Genomic DNA, 21,035 nt, shown 5'->3' with positions numbered 1-21,035 from the left:
TAACTTTTCTAACGGTCTTAAGGCTTGCAGAATAGACATTGTGCTCAGGAGAGTGAGAGTAGAACTTATTATTATTATTATTAATATCATGCCCACACTTCTGAGCAAGGCCAAGTGTCCATGGAGATAGCTAGCATGAAAACGTAAGTGAAAATTAAGTCACTGGACCACCCAGCCTTATCGGGAAGAGGTAAAATAATGTAACAGCTATTTATTTATGGCAGTGGGTCTCATGCTATTAATTTTTACTGTGCTCAGGGCTGATATGACCACCTCCTGTTTCAGTTGTGCCAGACAAGTTGTGACCCCGTCAGAGACCTGGGGCTCAGGAGTCTAATTTATGGCAGCATGCTGGGCGGTAAGCTACTGCTACCATCCCACACTAAAAAAATGAGAAATTATTTTTAAAAAAATCCCACATTGAAGAAAAGGTCCTATCTTAGAGAAGTGTCCTGGCTCAGGGGCAGAGGTCAAAAGATCACAAATCTATAGCAAGGGGCTTTAGAGGCCATTGAGTTTATCCCTCTCACTTTACAGATGAGGAAACTGAGATTCAAAGGGACTTCCATTATCCATGCAGATAATAAACTGCAGATCTAGAATTTAAACCATAGCTCTGACTGAATTTCATGCACTTACTATTAACTGTAATATATAAAAACAATGAAACAAATTTTAAAATTTTGTCTTTTTTTTAGAATCTATTATTTTAACATAATTATCCATTTACCTTAGAATAACACAACTCTTAGATTGTGGAGAGGGAAAGACAAAGGGAAACAGGGAAGAGGGCCCATTGGTCTCTCTCTCTCTCTCTCTCTATTCTTCGCAAAAATCCTTTGGATGCTTTTCAGTCTTCCCAAATATTGGCTACATGCTGAAAAACTACAAATCCAAAGCTTCTTTATACTGAGGCTGCCATTATTTTTTCTTTTTTTCTTCCTGTCCATTCATTCTTTTGTTTATTCATTTGTTTGTTTGTTCATCAGTTCATTTATTCAGAACTATAGCAAGAGTTGGTCCTTCAGAAAGCTTATGATTCTCATATGCCATAATACTGGAGTAGGGGAGTCTCCATCTATCAGAGGACAATCTACTGACCTTTAGGAAAGGTCAATTAGCCTTGTCCTTCCTCTAAGTCAGGGGAAGGGGAGATGGTGGATGAGTGGAAGGGAGCAGTTCAGTGCTTTATAGTTTATTAGAGGGGCCAGCCTACAACTACTCATCCAGGCAGAACAGAAGCCCTCCTGTATCTATTAATGCCCAAACTCCCAGATTAAAGAGGAAATAATGTAACTTGACATCTTGAGTGTTAAGAGGGTGGGGGAAGGCATTTTTTAGGGGAGAAGAGGGAGATTTTGCTATCCATTTGCAAGGAAGATGCTACTCCTACTCCTCTGCATTAAAACTGTTAAGCAGCCCCAGTGATTACATCCTGTCTGTTGTTTGGCAGGACCACATACTGTGCCAGCTGCAAGGCCAACACCCTCAGCAAACTGACATTTTAGATGCATCCACACCAAGCCCATCAGTGCCATTAGGCTTTGGAAGCTGCTTTGTTTGAGACCAATTAGACAAGCATCACTTTCTCTATCAAGTGCTGTCCTTCTCAGTTGCCTTGATAAGTAAGGAGTGAAAATACTTTGTGGGGGGGGGGGTAGATTTTTTTTTTCAGTTCCAAAACAATCTTTTGGCCTAGAATTAAAAAGAGAGGAGGCACATTTTCATGGGCAATAATTTGTTCATTTTTAACCCTGCTTTCTACTTAGAAAAAGAAAGCTATAAAAAGACTTTTCCCATGGCATGGGGGAGAGAAGGCTGAGACTGGAGTCAGGAAGACTTGGATTCCAATTCTGTCTCTGATCCATTTTCCATGGTTGTCAGTACGATGAACCTTTGGATTTGAGGTTTTTCCATAAAATCTTTGGGATGAACACAAAAAGCACCAGAGGATTTTGGGAAGGAAGAAAATCATGGACAAATCTTTTCTCCTTAGTCTTCTTAGGAATTATCTATTAAATCACAGACAAACAGATTGTTTGGATGGAGCTCTCTTTATCTTTGAAATCACAGACCCTTCACATCATGAGAACGTGAATTCTCATAGTTAGGAATAAGAAAAGGCAAGTCATGTGGGAATCTAGAATAAACAATAGGCCGTTGCTTATGGTTATTTGGAGTTCAAAATCTGCCTCTGGGCAGCTATGTGGCCCAATGGATAGAACACCGGAAGGATGAAGGAAATAAGCATTTATATCACTATCAACTTAAAAATATATTTCCTCACAACAAGCCTGGGAGGGAGGGGTTGCTATTGTTCCTATTTTACAGATGAGAAAAGTGAGGCAGACAGCCGTTAAGGGACTTGCCTGGGATCACACAGCTAGTGAGTAGTTATGGCCAGTTGCACCCAAGCCTGCTGTATCCACAGGGTCACCTTGTTGCCTCAGGTAGGACACCTGAATTCAAATCCCACCTTCGATTTTTAGTAGCTCTGAGACCCTGGGCAACTTAACCTCCATACACCTCAGCTTCCTCAACCATAGAATGGGGATAAATAATAGCAACACCTCCTGTGGTTGTTGCGAAGATTAAATAATGTAATATTTTAAGCACTTTGTAAATCTTAAATCACTACACAAATACTTGTTACTACCTCTGCTGCTGCTGCTACTATTGCTGCCGCCGCCACCACTACCACCTCCATTACTACTGTATGATTTCCAGGCATTTAACCTTTTTGTCTCAGTTTTCTCATTCTTAAACTGAAGAAGTTAGAGAACTTCTAAATCTAGGATCCACATTCTAGGTATACTAATAGCCAACTAACCCTGTACTGGTCCGAATAAAGGCTGGCCCTGAATGGTGACCATACTACTAAAATGAGATCCCATTTAAAAGGGGGGAAAAAAACTGGTATGCACCAAAAATGGGTATTTATCATAGTGCAAATTAAACCCTAACCATAAACTAGATGGAGTGGGGGTCCGACAAAGACATTTACTGCACAGGATGACACTGTTTTACAACATACCAATCAAGGTTGGATTCAGGGGATCCAAAGACAAAACTTGAAAACTCCTCCTCAAGCAATTAGATTCTTTAGGGGGTAAAGGAAGAACAAAGAGAGAAATAGAAACCAGATCATTTGAGTAGGCAGAGAATGGTGAGAACTAGGTCAGTAGAGAATGTTAGCTGGTAGAGGAAGCAGATGTAAAAACTAACATTTCCTCATTGCCAAGTGGCAGGAGCCTCTTTCAGGGTTCCCAGGATCAGGGGGTTTGAGCCATGGCCCTGCCCTCAATTTCTTTTCCCAATAGGGAGGTGGGTAAAAGGCTCATGGGTTAATATTCAAAATAATGGCTTTTCCAAGTCTGAATTTTTCCCACGTCAAACATCATCCTCTCCTTGGGTGCTTTGGAAGCCACATTTGGGAAATATTCTCTTAAGCCATAACAACATTTGAAATATTCAGTTGCTAGAGTTACCCTTGGCATTTTATTTATCCATTTTCAACATTCACTTCTATAAGATTTTGAGTTCAAGATTTTTCTCCTCCCCTCTCTTCCCATGATGGCGAGCAATCTGATATGGGTCATACATGTATAATCATATTAATCATATTTCCACATCAGTTGTGTTGTAAAAGAAGAAACAAAACAAAAGGGGAAATCCATGACTGTCATAGTTTTGTTCCTAACTAGATTTGCCCTTTCTTAAACAAACTCTCACCCCCAAATCCCCTAACAAACTCTGTAGCATTAGTCTGACCAATGACATCACCACCTCACTGGTAAATAGAAGACCTTCCACAAATGCAGGTCAGCATCTTCCTCATGACTTGTTTCACCTTTATCACTGAGAGGGGTCTCTGAGAAGTCTGCCCAAAATGGAGCTCATAGTCTAGACACAGGTGCAGGCCTTTACAGCCACTATCCAAAGTCCCTAGGGACAAGTTTCTTCGGAAAGAGACTGACATACAGTAGATGCTTCACAAATGTGGACCAGGTGATCGACCAAAGGCCAGCTGAGCAGCTGCTGCTCAGAGAGTTCCAAGAGGGATGGCTATAAGCAGAAAGAATGAAGAAATGGTCCAAAGGCTCATGGATGGATCCATCTGAAAGAAGTCTCATAGCTGTGTAGATCAATCAATAAATCAGGGTCAGTGCTCTAGCCACCGTGCCATCTAGCTGCCCAAGGTTAGTTCTTTTCTGGAAAAGTCACTTCAAAGATCTAGGAGCTTGCCGAAGTCCCTACTGGCAGCAGCACCAGGGACAAAGCTTGAACCTGGGGTTTCTGATGTTGGTGCCAATCTTTCCTAGAATGTCCTCCCTCCTCAACTCTGTCTCCTGGTTTTCTTCAAGTCTCAACTAAAATTCTATCATCTGCAAGAATCCTTCCTGATCTCTTTAACGGGAATGACTTCCTTCTGAGATTACTGTCCATTTAGTCCATACCAATCTAGTGAGAATGTAGTTGCTTGCATGTTGTGTCCACCATTAGTTGGGATTTCTTTGCATATGATAGACATTTAATAGATGTATGTTGATTGACCTTCCATGTTTTAGAACACTTCCCACAGCAGACTGCCTCTGGAGGGAATGAAGTTCGCATCATTGAAATCTTCATCTTTGTTCAAAGGACAGATGATCTAACACCTTCAATAACCTCTCACTGGAAACAGCGATGTCAAGGCTTTCCAAAACTGCCATTTTAAGAGGGCTCCTAGGCAGACAACTCTTCATTTCCATGGTGTCTTGAACTAGACTCCGTCATGGACCCCTTCCCCAGTATCCTCTTCTGCAACATCTCTTCTCCTCCCACCACCACTTTCAGCTTCCTTTTTTTTGTTTTATCTTCAATAGACTGTAAGCTCCATGTGGGCAGGGACTCTTTCATTTTATTGTTTGTGTCTTTAGTATAATTTCTGTAACTTAATAGGTGCTTTATAAATGTTTACTAATTAAAATGTAAAATTCAACTAATTCATTAAGGTTCTTAAAAATCTGTTGCCTATCATATCATGCTATATTCTAAATATGAATGAAAATATTTATGTACATTAATTTTAGTTAAGAGAAGAAAAGGCTTTCTGGAGGTTTAGAAGACTAAAATCCTACCTCCATCCCCTCTCACAGAAGGCAATTTTCATACTCCTCTTGGTAGAGCGAAAGAGCACTGGCCCTTCAGAGGACCTGAGTTTAAATCTAGCTTCTGATCCATTTTACTTAGATTGACTTTAGACAAGTCCCTTAAGCACCTTGGGTTTCAGATGCCTCAGGACTGGCTCACATGGTCTCTTCACTCTCTAATCTGTGAATACACTCAGACTTCTATATAAATTGGACCATGCAATAGTAACAAGGTGCTTTTCATGGCTTCATTTTACTTATCCTTCTTAAAATCTCATTCTTGATTTGTGGTCTTTCATCACCCCTCAGTAATCTTGAAAACTAAATAAAATTATTGATGGGTGCTAAAAGGATCTGGGGCAGGCGTTCATTTTTAATGCCAACACTTGCTCTTGAGTCAAAAGAGAATTAATGCCTCCTGTCTGACTTTGTTTTATTAAAGAAGTTTGTATAGGGTCTTAGACGTAGTGGGAACTTGGTAAATATTTCTCTAACGGGTAACTTTTCAAGAATCGTCCCAACTTGTGTCTGTAACTCATCCAGGGTCTATGTGGGTACAAAAGTGTCCACTGTGGCTATGTTGACAAGGTCAAAGTGAAGCCAAAGCTAACAGTAAGCTTACTCTGGTAATTCTCCCTCCCCTAATTTGTCAAAACATCTGCTTTCCCCTTCCTTTCCATTCCTTTCTTCAGTGCTCTGAGGGAGACCCTCATCACATCTCTCTAAGATGACTATATCAGCCTCTTAGCTGCATGTACCACAATGAGACACATTTTCCCAAAATACTATTGTCTCAATTTACTCCTCTCCTTAAAAACTTACTGGACACTCTGACAGCCCCTAGACCCATATCCAACTTCTTCTGCCTGCCTTTCAAGGCACACCAATTTACTACCCTTGAAAACTCCAGGAAGTTACTTTTACTACTTTGTGCCTCAGTTTCTCTCTCTGTATAACAGGGGATATATACTCTACCTTACAAAGCAGTGAAGATGAAATGAGATGTGGAAAAATACTTGGAAAAAATTAGAAGTGTAAGATGTCTGGGGAAGATGAGAATTTGCAAAATACCTAACTCCTCATGAGTCCTCTCAAAAACAAAATCATCAAAGATAGGTTGAAGAGAAAGAAAATTCTCCTGAGAAATGAAAAAGTTACCAGAAAGCAATGGGAAACCCAAAGAAAAACCATGATATTATGAAAAGGTGTTAGGGACTAAAGAGACAAGCAAAAAGAAACCAACAAAAAAATCAGAAAGGAGTTAAAATGAAATAACATCAATAAAACATCAAAAACAATAAAAGCAATTTCTTGAGAAATAACGAATGGATCACATACACGCTCAAATAGTGAAAGGAGAGAAAGAAATTAGTAAAAAAGGAAACAAGAGGAATTATGGGATCTTGGTTCAGCTAAACAACGGTGAGAGACGACAGGAACATTCCACACTCTCTGTCTCAAGCCAGAAAATAGAAATATATCAGTGGAAAGCAGTTAAGAGCAGAATTTATACAGCAGAGGACCCAGAGGCAGAAGGCATTCCCTGACACGTTGATGAAGTTATATTAACAATAAACATTTTCAGGACAATCATGGGACCCTTGTTGCTTTTATTTAACTAATTAAAAGACTCCAAATAGGTCACGAATCACATCTTGCATAAACAAGAAAAGAAAACCAATCTCTGGATACATGTTTCCATTCCCCATGGTTTATCCTTAACGTTTTCCCTTTGGTCTATAAACCCAAGGAAAACATATAAAAAAAAAGAAAAGAAAAATTAATCCTGTGACCTTCCCAGGGTTTAAATGACATCACGAATGACCAATTGATACACATTTCAATCCATTTAACAGTCTCAAGTGACTCCTTCTACACCTCCTTACACTGAGAAAAAAAGTAGGATTATTCTTTCTGTTCACCTGATGCGGTCTTCTCCCCACCTCAATAAAATTATTCTTTAATATTAATATTTATTAATATTTAATAATATTAATAATAAATAATAGAGGGCTGGATCTGGAGTAAGGAAAAGCTAGTTTCAAATTCTACCTGAGGCAAGTCAAGAGCTTGGCTAGGGGTTCCTGATCTGTAAAATGAAGAGGCTGGACCAGAGGCCCCTCTGGTCCTCACATCTCAGGATGACATCTTGGGAAGACCACAAAAATGGCACCTAGGGAAGGAAGAGATGCCAACATGGAAAGGATGCTCTTTCTAAGGTCATGTTGGCGACTTTTTAGTAGCACTGCAGTCAGAGGTAAAAAGGACCACGCAGGAAGTGAGGATGAATCCATCTGAAGGGGGAGGGTTGCCAGGAGCAGGAGGAAACAGGAAGGGTCACTGGTGGGAGAAAGGTGAGCTAGGCACTTCCTATGGGCTGAGTCAGGGAGGTCACGGGTTGCTGGGAAAGCAAAGGGTCCCCTCTCCTGACCCCCGAAGTGTGCTAGGCAACAGAAGAGAGGAGGGGAAGGGATGCTGCCAGAGAAGGTGAGCCCTTCACCTCCCACTTTTTTGCTGAGACAACAGAAAGCTAATCCCAGGGCAGGGGCCATCCGGTGAACCCAGCCGGTGGAGGTCTGTGCTCAGGGGATGTTCTCACCTGGGTGGGGTCTCTGTTTTCACTTCTGTTTTGATTCTGTAAGATTCGAAAATGTTCCAGACCACTTAAGGGAAAGGGATATGCTGAAGGTCGGTTCAATGAAAATGCCACTGCCCCCACCCCAGCTGCAATCATTGCCGACAGTGAGTCACCTGATCCCTTCTGGCCTCAGTTTCCTCTTCTCTAAAATGAGGGTTGGGCAGGATGCCAACTCTGACACTCTATCAATCTAAGCAACCACAAATACCAAGCCTAGAAAAGAATAAAATGTTAACTATTAAATATCAAAGAAAACATTAAGAGTAAGATCTTTTTTAGAAAACAAGCACTCATAGAAGGTTGTTAATGCCCATTTTATTCCCAAGGTTTCCTGTGAAAAGTCAGATAAAGTAAGAAGAAGTTTTCTGTGAGGTTTATCATCCAAGACATAGGAATGTGTGAAAATTGGAAGAAGTAGAAAGAGAGGCAGTGGAAAACTTATGGAGTGAGTACTTAGAGTACATGGGCAGATAGGTGGAGAAAGTGCTGGGCCTGGATTCAGGAAAGACCCGAGTTCAAATCTGAACTCAGATGTGTGACCCTGAGCAAGTCACTGAACCCTGTTTGCCTCACTTTCCTCACATGAAAAAGGAGCTGGAGAAGAAAATGGCAAAACCCTCAAAGGGGTCATGAGGAGTCAGACACAAGTAAACAACAACAATGATAAAATTAAGATTCTGGAAAGAATATTAAACCTGGAAGTCTTGGGTTCAAGTCCAAAATCGACAGCCGATTATATCTGTCTTACCCTTCACAAGTTATTCTCTCTTTCTGGGATTCGGTTTCCTCATCTGTTCAATGAAAGATGTTGGAACCCTTAGGCCTGAGAAGACCTTTCAGGGTGGGAGGGCATGGAGTTACCTTCCAGAACTTGAGGGGTCATCATCTGAAGGAGCATAAGATATGTTCTATTGGGTCCCACATAGTAGAACCAGAAACAATGGGAGGAAATTACAAAGACATTAAATGAGGTTCACTGTCAGGGTAGCCTTCCCAAAGTAGAACAGCCTTGTTAGGAAGGTGGTGACCCTCCCCAAGAGGTCTTCAGGCAGAGTCTGGATGACCCTCATGGGGACAGCTAAGGTCTTTCCCGGCTCTAATACTCTACAATTTTAGGTACTTTTCTAGTTCTGAATCTTCATCATACATAGAACAAAAGTTTAAAACATGGGGAGGTAACTTGGGGTCTCTGCCAAAACCAGTCTTGTTGAGAACAATCATAAAATTTCTGAGTTTTAAAAAGTAAGCTTCCCTCCCCACCCCAATTTTTATGCCTTAACCTTAAAACCTAGCCTCTCTTTCTCTAGCTACCACATTCCTATGACAACAGGATGCATATTTTAAACACTTTAAATGTTTCCCCCCTCCCCAAAGAAAAATTAAACTAAGAGATAGAATGAGAGTCTCCTGAGATGCCCAGGTGTGGGGCATCTGCAATCTGCCTCAATGGAGGGACTGCCCGCTGGAGGCGATCACAGGTACCCAATAGTGTCCCCAACAGGTGACTACAACTGAATGCTCAAGGCAGACAAAGGACGTGGAGCCCTGGGTCTTCTCTCCCCTTTTCACTTAAAGATGAAGGCCACAGAAAGAACCCACGAGGATCTGGTGAGAACAGCCTACACTGTTCTTTCAAGAGATGGCCAGCTGCTGCCATCAAGTTGTCTCCCTCAACAAACCACCAAGTCCTCCCTTAATGACCCACCCTTAATGACTGTTAAGTAAAACATTTAAGTTTTTCAGCTCAGACAGAACACCCATGACTCCTCCTGCACGTGGGCTCCCTACCTCTACCCCATGTGCTCAAGCATCACGTCAGATGGCCCAGAGAGAAGGGACTAGGCAAGGCCAAGGAGGCTTTACTAGATGAAATCGGGGCACTAATGATTCTAATGGGTTCCTCAAAGCCCAGCACCCTTTATTCATCCTTTCCTTTGTCTCCCTGGGGTAACATTAACCAAGGCTTTGGAGCTGGACCAATACTTCAGCCCTCCCTCAAAAACTTCCCTGTTGGGGGCAGCTAGGTGGCGCAGTGGATAGAGCACCAGCCCTGGAGTCAGGCATACCTGAGTTCAAATCCGGCCTCAGACACTTAATAATTACCTAGCTGTGTGGGCTTGGGCAAGCCACTTAACCCCATTTGCCTTGTTAAAAAAAAAAAAACAAAACTTCCCTGCTAATTCTCGGATTCATTTCATCATCCATTTATTATAAACCTACTGTATTTGGATTCTAGGGAAGAGAAAATGTTTCAGTAAGGCATGAGCCCTGGCTTCATGAAGCATGCAGTCTAATAAGACAACTCATTTAATAATCTCTAACATTTATACCACACCTTTTTTTTAAGATTTTTCAAGGCAATGGGTGGCTTTCCCAAGGTCACACAGCTAGGTAATTATTGTCTGAGGTTGGATTTGAACCCAGGTACTCCTGACTCCAGGGCTGGTGTTCTATCCACTGTACCACCTAGCCGCCCCATATACCACACCTTCTTAAAGGCCAGGGACTATCTAATAATTTTTATAATGCTGACCTCATTGGATCCTCACAAAAGGGGCTGCTTTTATTGCCATTTAACAGATAACAATCTGTATGACGCTTACAATGTACTAGATACTGTACTTTTCAATTATAACTGCATAGGATCCTCACAATTCTGTGATGTAGGTGTTGCTATTGCTGTTGTTCATTTCTTTCGGTTGTGTCTGACTCTTCATGACCCCATCTGGAGTTTTCATGGCAGAGAAACTGGAATGATTTGCCATTTACTTCTCCAGTTTATTTTACAGATAAGGAAACTGAGGAAAGCAAGGTGAAGTGACTTGTCCAAAGTCACAAAACTAGTATCTGAGATCAGATTTGAACAAAACATTCCACCTGTTGCTCTCATTTCTATAGAGCTTTATGGTTTAAAAAGTATTTTTCCCAAAACAACCCAGTTAGGCTAGGTTCACTAAGAGTTTTTTTTTTATTATTTTTTTAATTTTTTTATTTCTTAGGTTTTTGCAAGGCAAATGGGGCTAAGTGGCTTGCCCAAGGCCACACAGCTAGGTAATTATTAAGTGTCTGAGACCGGATTTGAACCCAGGTACTCCTGACTCCAGGGCTGGTGCTTTATCCACTATGTCACCTAGCTGCCCCAAGAGTTTTTTTTAAAAAGCACTAACTATAAGATGAATATTAAATATCAATCAATTAAACTTGCTTTGGAATTACTTATAATTACATGAATTCCAATCATAAAGCTCTGGGCCTTGAGTCAAGAAGGCAGGAGTTTAAATCTGGCCTCAGACAGTGAGTGAACAACTTTGGGCCCATAAATGCTACCTGCCTCAGTTTCCCCAACTGAAAATGGGGATCATTGAAGCACCTACCTGCAAGATCATTTTGAGACTCAAATGAGACAATATTTGTAAAATACTTTGCTACCCTAAAGTGCTATATAACTAAATGTTAGCTATTACTATGTGCTCATTTCACAAATGAGGAAGCTGAAGTTCAGTGGTTAAGTGTTTGTCAAGACAGGCTAAATTATCGGCACTAGTCCGGGCCTCTATTTGCCCATCATTCAAATTCAAAGGAAAATCAATCTGATATTGTTCTGAATGACGATGATGATGATGAGGACCAGCTTTCCCCTAAGCTTGGTCCTTCCTAATGGCGTGGTGCTCACCTGGCTCCTTTGGGGGCCTTACTGGGATATCCTGGTAAAGAACGGGCTCCAGCCACTGGCCTGGCACCTGGTTTTATGTTTTTCCCTAGGACGGGCACCTCCACTTTGATGGCTTCTCCTTTCACAGAGAAACACCCCAGATGCCGGCTTTATCACTCTTTGCTCTTAAAAACACTCACGCGTTTCTAAAATTAGAGAAGCTTCCTTCAGTACAGCAGGGATGTTTATACATACATCCTCCCCTGACAAACTCACAGGGGAGGGGGCTTCGTGTGATTTCTCTGCCAGCAGCCACCAAAATGGAGCAGATTCTCACCACCCATCTTCCACCGTGTCTAGCATGTCTACCACTAAGGAGTCATTCAGCCCATGAATGCTAAGACTTTGGACAAGATACAAGGTGGGGCACAAGAAGCATCCCACATCCTCTTCCCCTTCTTTGGACTAGTTGTCTGACCCTACTATCCACTCGGCCTTTCCAAGCATTGGTTTCTGCATCTGTAAAATGGAGGTGAATTGCTTGGGGGTCCCAGACCTTTGCTCTGATTGGCTCTCTGTCCACTCATCCCACTGCCTTTCATGGGAAAAATTTATCTACCAATTAAATTATCAATCAATTAAAACTTTTTAAATATTTCAGAATGGCAAAGGACAAAGATGAAAGGCAGGATATGGACTCCTAGCCTAGAAGCTGTTAGCCTGTAAGCCTCTTGAAGGCAGGAGCTGTTTTACTTCTGTCTGTATAACTGTAGAGCTCACACACTGTCTCACACATAAGGACTGGGATTTCATTGATATGATAACTCCTGGGGAGGAAATCCTCTCCACTAACACAGATCAACCACTTTTCTGAATTCTATAGCCTTGCAGAGTCGTCTGGATCCCTGAGAGGTTAAATCAAAACTGGGATTCAAACCCAGGTCTTCTTGGTTTTTAGGCTGGCTCCTTCTACTGGGCTACCCTCCCCATTACATAACTGATGCTTAATCGATACTTGCTGATGGATGGTTGCAGTCATATACAGCTTTCTTATACAAAAAGGGTAAATTCAGGACCATCAACATCAAAGGGGTAGAAGTGGGAAGGGGTTGGGTGCAAGGGGTGGTCTGAGGGTCCACCGACACCCATGACGAAAACAGCTGAGAAACAGCCATAGGATTAGCCACCATAAGAGCTTCAGGTTAAAACTCTATGACAGAATCCAGGGACAAACAAACAAAGGAAGAGAAATCATAACTGACACACTCACTTCCAGGATGGTCCATTGTTCAACAACAATGGCATCGTAGCCCTGAATGGTTTTGTTCTCTTCTGTGGAAACATCTTCAAAGATGAATACTCCATCTGTCAAGCCGTGTAAGGAATCTGTGCAGCAGAAAAAAAGAAAAGACTTTCTGTAAACTGCCTCATAGAAGCTGTAGAAACAGCAGAAATTTCACTGCATCCATTAATAATCTCAATCAGACCATCTTTTCAGCGTGTTAATTAAGGAAAGCACACACTGCCATAGAGTCTAGCCCCATCAGAATGAATGAGACTAATTTATCTTGCAGTTTTGAATAATATCCTTGATTTTATGAGCCAAAATTTCATTGTTAGCAATCACCACTTGATTTCACGCGCCTACCTCCTGGCTCCAAGTACAACCTCGAGAAGTATGGGGGGTGGGGAACTCAACCATGGAAAAACTCAAGTCACTTACAGACAGCATTTTTTTAAAAAAAAACTATGTTTTGGGTAAGAGGGCTTCTACCCACTTTCCTGTTGGAGGTACATGGCACAAGATAGGTCTACGCTTTTCAGAAACAACCCCCCCCCCCATGTTTCAATACTTGGGGAAGGAAGTAAAAGGAGGGGACAGACTGATGTAGCCATGGAAGCAAACAGATAAAGCTTCCCCCTGCCAAGATCTTATGTTGGTTGTTTTCCATAACTGTATTACTAAAAGGTCAGACAACAATGAAGTCCTGTGCAAATTCTTTCTCTAGTCTAAAGCATTTGTAAGGGGGCTCCAATTTAACCCCAACTTCCAAATAAGAGCCCAGAGAAGGTGAGCCTACTTGGGAAATTCCACAGATCCCCAAGGGCTCTGTTGGATGAAGCGAGGAGTCAGGATTCTATCTGGCAACATCATTCCCCTGCCCCCAAATCTTCAACAGTATCTCAATATCTTAAGAGGAGTCCCCCCCCCCCCAAAGAAGAACCAAACCAAAGTTGAGACAAAATGGTAAACATTGATGGGAATATTACTTCTCTATTTGTGGGTAGAGCTAGGAATTAGTACAGTCCTTCTGGGGAGCAATTTGGAAGCAGAGCCCCCAAAGTCATTATACTGTGCATACCCTTTTGGGTCTTCAATAACGAAGGACAAGAACCAACCAACCAACCAACCAACCCTTTGATCCAATGATACCACTCAGAGTCCCATACTCCCAAAGAGATCAAAGAAAACAGAAAAGGATCTATGGACACCAATAAAAATTTCTAGTACTGTAGAATATTTATAAAAATATATAAAAATAAAAAATGTAAAAATATTTATGTTTCAAAATACGGAAAACTGAATGCTCTTCTTTCTCATCTCTGCCTCCTGGCTTCCTCGTCTTTCTTGGAGACTTGGTTCAAATCCCATCTACTTCAGGAAGCCTCTCCCTCCAGTCTTCCCTCTGAAATGACCTTCCATTTCCATGGCATGTATCCTAGATATAGCCAGTCATTTGTCCACCATCTTCCCCATTAAAATGTGAGCTCCCCGTGGGCAGCCTTTTGTTTTCCTTTCTATCTCCAGTCCTTAATACCTATTGACCTCATGGTTTTAGCTTTGTTTCCTACTCTCCCCATCCAAATATATGTATTCTAAGTTCATCATTCCCCATATATTCCTCATGTTTTTTCACTTCTGATCACATTATTCTTGCTCCCTAGAGCATCCTTTCTTCATTTTCATCATTAAAATCTCAGCCATCCTCTGGGGCTCATATAAAAGGGGTATCTTTCCATTTCACCCCTTGGATTGCTCTTTCTCTTTTGTTCTTTCCATAAATATTCTTCTCTCTTATCAGACTTAGTGCCTTCTATCATGTCTTAGTTATCTGTGTACAAATTTTATAGGGATGCCTATAGTGTAATGAAAGAGGTCAGCTTATCACCTTCTCCATTTTGGAGAGGAAATAAATGAGGAGCTTCTAGACCTATGATTTCACTGATATAAGGACTCCCGGGGAAAAAACTACTGCAAATACCAATCCATACCTACTCTGTAGATGAGTCTTAGACCACTGTCTGTTTCAAAATGACTTGTCCAAGGTCAAATCATTAATATATATAGCGGTTGAAATCACATTTTCCTGACTCCAAGGACAGTCCTCATTCTGTCTGCTTCTGCACACTGCCTCTCATTTTAATTTATTTCTAGAAAGAAAAATCCAGTTTATTTTCCCATCATAATTTCTTTTCCCACTGAAGCCATACTCTGGTGCTTCACTGGGATGAGGCGGTAACCCCACCTTCTCACTGTGCAAAGACTTAGAGGAGTGATGCCTGCACTCTTGGAGGAGCTCAGCTCTCAGAGAGTTGATCACCAGGGAAAGACTTCTCTTGGCCACGGAGATTCAAGCCAAGCCAACAATTATTAAACACCTACCTTAGGTTGTGCAATCTTATAGACACTGTTAATTCTTTGCTCCCTGGATTTCTATGACCCTACTCTCTTCCGATTTCCTTCCTATCTTTCATCATTTCCTCTACAGAATCACCATCCTTGTCCTCCCACATGTGAGTGTATCTGAGAGGTATCTGTCCTGAGCTCTCCTCTCTTCTCCTTTTCTTTCCTCCCTTCTCTCTCTATCCTTTCTCGGTGATCACATCAGCTCCCACACTATTATCTCTACAAAGATGACTCCCAGATTCTAAATACCCAGCCTTTATCTCTCTGCTGGTCCCCATCCACTGCCTGCTGAACATGTCCATCTGGAAGTACCATCACCATCTCAGCCTCAATGTGTCCAGAACAAAATTAGTTATCCTTTCCCCTAAACCTGTACTCCTTCCTAAATTCCTTACATCTGCCACCATCCCTCCAGTCACAAAGGTTGCCCCCTTAGACTTATCCTCACAAATTTTCCAACCTATCTAATACCAGAAATCAATTAGTGACCAAGGCTTGGGAATTCTACCTATCATATGAACCAGGGGTTGAAAAACTTCAGCCTGGGCGCAAATCTGGTCCATAATCCCTTGGCCATATAAAACAGGCTGGCATCTGGATCCTGGCTGAAAAAAATAGACTTATATTCTGTTTGGCTCCAAAGAGAGAGTATTATTATCCCCATTTTATAATTGAGGAAACTGAGACAAAATGAAGTTAAGTGACTTGTCTAGAGTCACAAAACTAGTAAATATCTGGAGTCACATTTGAACTCAGGACTTTGTGACTCATCACTCTACCTATCTATGGCATAGTCACCACAAGACAAAATGAAATACAAAGGATACAAATTGCAAAAAAAGGCCAATCTAGGCTTAATGTCTAGAAAATTTCCTGATAATGAAAGATATAGAAAAGTAGAATGGGTGGCCTCTGAGGGGATGAGTTCCTTGTCCTAGAGGACCTGCCAGGAGAATCTGGATGACTACTCCTTGGAGATGCCAGAGTAAGGATCCCTTTGGTGTTCAGGTCAGGGTACCCTCTGCCTCTAAGACCCCTCCAGGTCTCTAAGACTATGCATCTGGGAGCACAGAATCAGACAATGGGTAAATACTAAACATTTAATTAGGATAATGATGATGAGCTAAACTCAGGAGAAAACTGGCCTATTCTGGATTTAGGAATGAGAGGCTAAATCACTCATGTGCTACTCTCTGAACTACTCCAAAATGGGGGGGGGGGCGGTGATTAGCTGTCTCGGAACCAGGAGATCTGAAAGAAAGGGAAATCCTGAGGATTATTTATCATAGTCTGACACTCCCCTAAATATAAGTAGATTACCCTTTTCAACCAAGGTCTCCAGAGATAAATCAATGCTATATTCCATTCTGATTAACACATCTATCAGAGACACAGGAGGCCAGGGAGAATAAAGTCCTTTAGCCTAACCGTATCACAAAGGTTTTCCTGACCTGGGAAAAACAAAGTCCCTTTTGTGGGTAGCAGAAGCCTAACCATGGTATGGGCTAATAACAGCAGAATGCTGGGGACCCTAGCTTCACACTCCATTCTGGCCAGATTGGCCTTCAGTTGCATGGCCTTCCACCCCGTTGGGTAGATCATTCCCCCATTCCTAGAATGAACTCCCTTCTCAAGATAAAAGGGTTTCTAGGATTACAGGAGTATAGTCAGGGTTCAGAATAAGCCAACTAGTTCCTCCCCAATTGAATTCCCCCCACCCCACCCCAAAGAAAGACACTAGTTGGTTTATATTCTCCTGAAGACCTGGAAGGCAGCTAAGAGAAATAGAGTCAGACTTGGAGTCAGGAAGACTCATCTTCCTGAATGCAAATGCGACCTCAGACATTTACTACCTGAGTGATGCTGGGCAAATCACGTCACCCTGTTTGCTTCAGTTTCCTTACCTGTGAAATGAACTGGAGAAGAGAAATGGCCAATGACTCCAGTGTCTCTGCCAAGAAACCCCAAATGGGGTCACAAAGAGTCAGACACAACTGAACAACAAGGGCCTGGAAGGAAAGGGAGGGCGGGGCGTGTTTTCCTTTTATTCCCTTAAGAATATACATTACAATTCAGAATCCAGAATGCTGATTCACCTTTCTAATTCCTAACTACTAAGGAAGTTCAGAACAGATCTCCAAACCTGCCAAGGAACCTCAGAGAGTGGCTGGCTAAGCTTTAAAAGAGCCCCTGGTGGAGTTTCTCTTCCATCTTGTTTCTTCCCTAACCTTCACAACTGAGACAACCTCACTGAAATGAGCCTCTATTTATATTTATACATAAGCAGGCATAGCTTTAAGAGGGACAACTCAAAGTAAAGTCAATCATCCTCCATCTACAGAAAATGTTCCATTATCACTGCATTTTTTATTAAGGTAAAGATGCTCCCCTACTGGGTACCACAAGCTATTTGCCCCGTTATTGTATAAATATTTGATGGTCTTCTTTTTGGCAAGATGCCACCTTGCTTTTTTGAGCTAAAGGATTTACAAGAAGGGTGTTGGGAAAGGAGATTTCCTATTTTATCCAGAGAGGGACAGTCTTCAAGGGGAAGGCTCCTTAGCAATATTAAGTGCCTCTATCTACAATGCTAACCTTGGGGTGAAGCTCTGGCTTATTGTTCTTCTCAAGAACCATATGAGTTCTATGACATTTGTGATCAATGCATTGAGGCTTTGGTAGATATAAATGTATTCTGGGTTTGTTGCTTTTTTTTTAAAACACATTACTCCCTCTTTAACAAATTCAATTCACCAGAAATGAGGGCTAAAGATGGAATGAATTTCCTTAATTCTCTGGAAGCCTCCTTGTCTCCCTGCTCCTCCATCCTTCGTGATTGAGCTGATGGCAGTAAGGAGCTGGAATCCGGCTGCACCCTTGATTGCAGGGACGCCACAAACCAAACCAACTGCAAAATAGTCGTTGGATTTGTTGTCATATCAACTCGTAATTTCCTTGCAAATGTAATCACCGTTCAACTGATTCCTGAGAATGGGACCAGGTTGCCTGCCAATTACTCTGCTAACAGCTAACAGTTCAGGCATTACCAGAAGAGCTGAAAAGAAAATCAAATTCTACCTACTTCTCTCCCTTCTGTCTCTGTCTCTGTCTCTGTCTCTCTCTCCCCTCTATTTCTCAGTTCCTGTTCTTTATTCTCCTTTCTAATTCCAGAATCTTTAGTCTCCAACATTCAGATCCTAAAAGGGAAGTTTTTTCTTTCCTTCTTTTTCTTTCTTTCCTTCCTTGATTTTTTCTTTTCTTCCTTTTTTCTCTTTCTTCCTTTTTTCTTTTTCTCTTTCCCTTCTTTTCCTTTTTTCTTTCATTTCTAATTTTTTCTTTCTTTCCTTTTTATCTCCCTTTTCTTCCTTCTCTATTCCTTTTCTTTCTTTCTGTTCCTTCCTTATTTCCTCTTACCCTCTTTCCCTTATTTCCTGCCCTAATGCCATCTATTAAAGCCAAGCCAACAAAAATTTATTAAGCACTTAATATGGGCCAACAGTTTTTACTAGGGATAAAAAATAAAGGCAAAAATAATCCCTCCTCTCAAGGGGAAGATAACATAAAAATAATTATGTAGAAATTAGATTAAGCCATGATCACTGGAGATCATCACAGAGGGAAATCACCAGCATTAGGGGGAATTGGGAAAGGCTTCTTGTATATTAGAAATTTTAGCTAAGGCTTGAAGGAATCCAAATGAGGAAACTGAGGCATAGGAAGGTCCAAAGAATCACTTGACCATAGATCAGAAGAGGCCTTAGAAGTGAGAAAATTGAGAGGAGTAAAGGGTAAATTATGGGAATTGTGTGAACCCCACTGCTCCATCTTGTGACTCAGTTCTGGAGCTACAGGTCAGTTATCTTTCTATCCAATTATGGATCTAGTCCAATTTCTGTCTTGTGAGAAAACTTTATTCAATTGTGGGAATTGGGAGAGAACTTTACTGCATTGTTTGAATTTAGCTCTGTATAACTGCAGAGATGGTCCACTTCCCTCTGCTGCTTAGAGACCTTAACCAAGGACCAGAAAACAGCCAGATCCTAAGATTGATGCAAAGATTTTTCTCACAATTTTATATCTCAAGCAACTTATATATCTTATCTGAAAACTGACCCAGTACATCTAATTAGCCATTCTTTCCATGTTCCTTTGATTGTTTGCAGACACTTGAAGAGTGGGGCACCTCTTTTTCTGACTTCAGAGAATTGCACCTGTTCACTCCCCTCCTCCCAACTTGGAAAGTCCCTAATCTTTCATCCAATTGGAAATCAGATTACCTAATGTTGTATTTTCTCTTTTTAATGAATTATTCTTGTTTGTTTAAATGTATAAAAATCTGCCTCTGCCATAGTTGGGAACCAAGGCTAAGCTGGAGTCTAGTCCTGCTTTCTTGGGCAATCATCATGCATTGATTAGTTGAATAATCAATAAGCTCAGAAGCTCACACCTTCATTCCCTCAGTCATTTCATCTTTCACCCACCTCAGAGTCCAATCCCCTTCATTTTATAAAAGAGGAAACTGTAGGACACAGTCAGTTTCCCATTCCAAAGTCCCGAGGGAAAGAAACACAGTAAGCCTGGGAGAATCAGAAGAACTCCATCTTTCAGTGGTATTGGTACAGATACAAATTCATGACCTGAGAATTGTATAATTCCTTCTGGTCCCTGAATCACAAATCTTATAAACTGAGAACCTCAAGGCTTTGGCCTGGGTCAACATCCATGCCGATGTAATAGAAGAAATCTGAAGTCATTATCTGGGTAGTTCAGACTCTTAAAAAACTATCCCATTTTCACCTGTTTCCCTCCCATGCCTGGAATTCTCTCCTCTCTCATCTCTGCCTCCTAGTTACCCTGGCTTCCTTCAAATCCCAGCTAAAATTCCCCTTCTTGAAAAAAACCTTTCCAGTCCCTCCCCCCATAGCCAGTGATCCTTTGATGTTTACTACCTACTTTTCTTTCTTTCCTTCCTTCCTTCCTTCCTTCCTTTCTTTCTTTCTTTCTTTCTTTCTTTCTTTCTTTCTTTCTTTCTTTTCTTCCTTCCTTCCTTCCTTTCTTTCTATCTGTTTTATAATCTCTATCATCTATCTATTGTCATCTATTCAGCTATCCATCTATCTACCCTGTTATCACCTATCTATGCTCTATCCTGTAACATCCATTAGTTAACTACTTACCTACTATCATCCATCTATCATCTGTTTTATAACTTCTCTCATCCATCCATTATCTACTTATTACCATCCATCTATCTCCCCTTTTATCATGTATCTACTCTATATCCTCTATCATCCATTAATTTGGTATCTACTTCTCATCTATCAGTCATCCATCCTCCTATCTACCTATCCACCTATCAATCCACCCACCCATCCATCCATCCATCCATCCATCCATTCACACTCTGTATTATATCTATCTACTCTATGTCCTCTATCATACAGTCACTTGTTATGTACTTATCTACTATTATCCACCCATCCACCTATCCATCCATTTATCCAGCTATCCACCCTCTTTGTCTACTATCATCTATCTATTCTGTATCCTCTATTGTCCATTCATTTGTTATCTACTCATCCATTATCTTCCATCCACTTATCTACCTATCTATCAATCCACCCACCCATCCATCCATCCATCCACACTCTGTATTATATCTATCTACTCTACGTCCTCTATCATATATTCATTTATCCACTCATCTACTATCAAGCATCAGCTTATCCACCTATCCATCCTTCCATCCATCCATCCATTCATCCATCTACCTTATTACCTATTATACTTTACATCCTCTATCATTCATTCATTTGTTATCTACTTCTCTCCTATCAGCCATCCATCTACCTATCTACCTAACCATCTATATAGTTCCTTCTTTCCTTCCTTCCATCCATCCACATCTCCCATTATCTGTCCATT

The 21,035-nt window shown here is 41.2% G+C and overlaps 1 protein-coding gene across 3 annotated transcripts in view; it reads right to left on the bottom strand.

Annotated features, from left to right (window-relative positions):
- RFTN1 (raftlin, lipid raft linker 1) overlaps positions 1-21,035 on the bottom strand; it is a 199,813-nt gene that overhangs the window by 32,108 nt on the left and 146,670 nt on the right. For all 3 annotated transcript variants that reach the window (XM_074195752.1, XM_074195750.1, XM_074195751.1), the window contains exon 7: positions 12,693-12,808. In XM_074195752.1, coding sequence (XP_074051853.1) covers positions 12,693-12,808 — 116 coding nt within the window. The remainder of the gene's footprint in view (positions 1-12,692; positions 12,809-21,035) is intronic.

This window comes from Macrotis lagotis, chromosome 7, assembly GCF_037893015.1.
Source record: "Macrotis lagotis isolate mMagLag1 chromosome 7, bilby.v1.9.chrom.fasta, whole genome shotgun sequence".
Lineage (NCBI taxonomy): Eukaryota > Metazoa > Chordata > Mammalia > Peramelemorphia > Peramelidae > Macrotis > Macrotis lagotis.
This window is presented reverse-complemented; position numbering and strand designations above follow the sequence as displayed.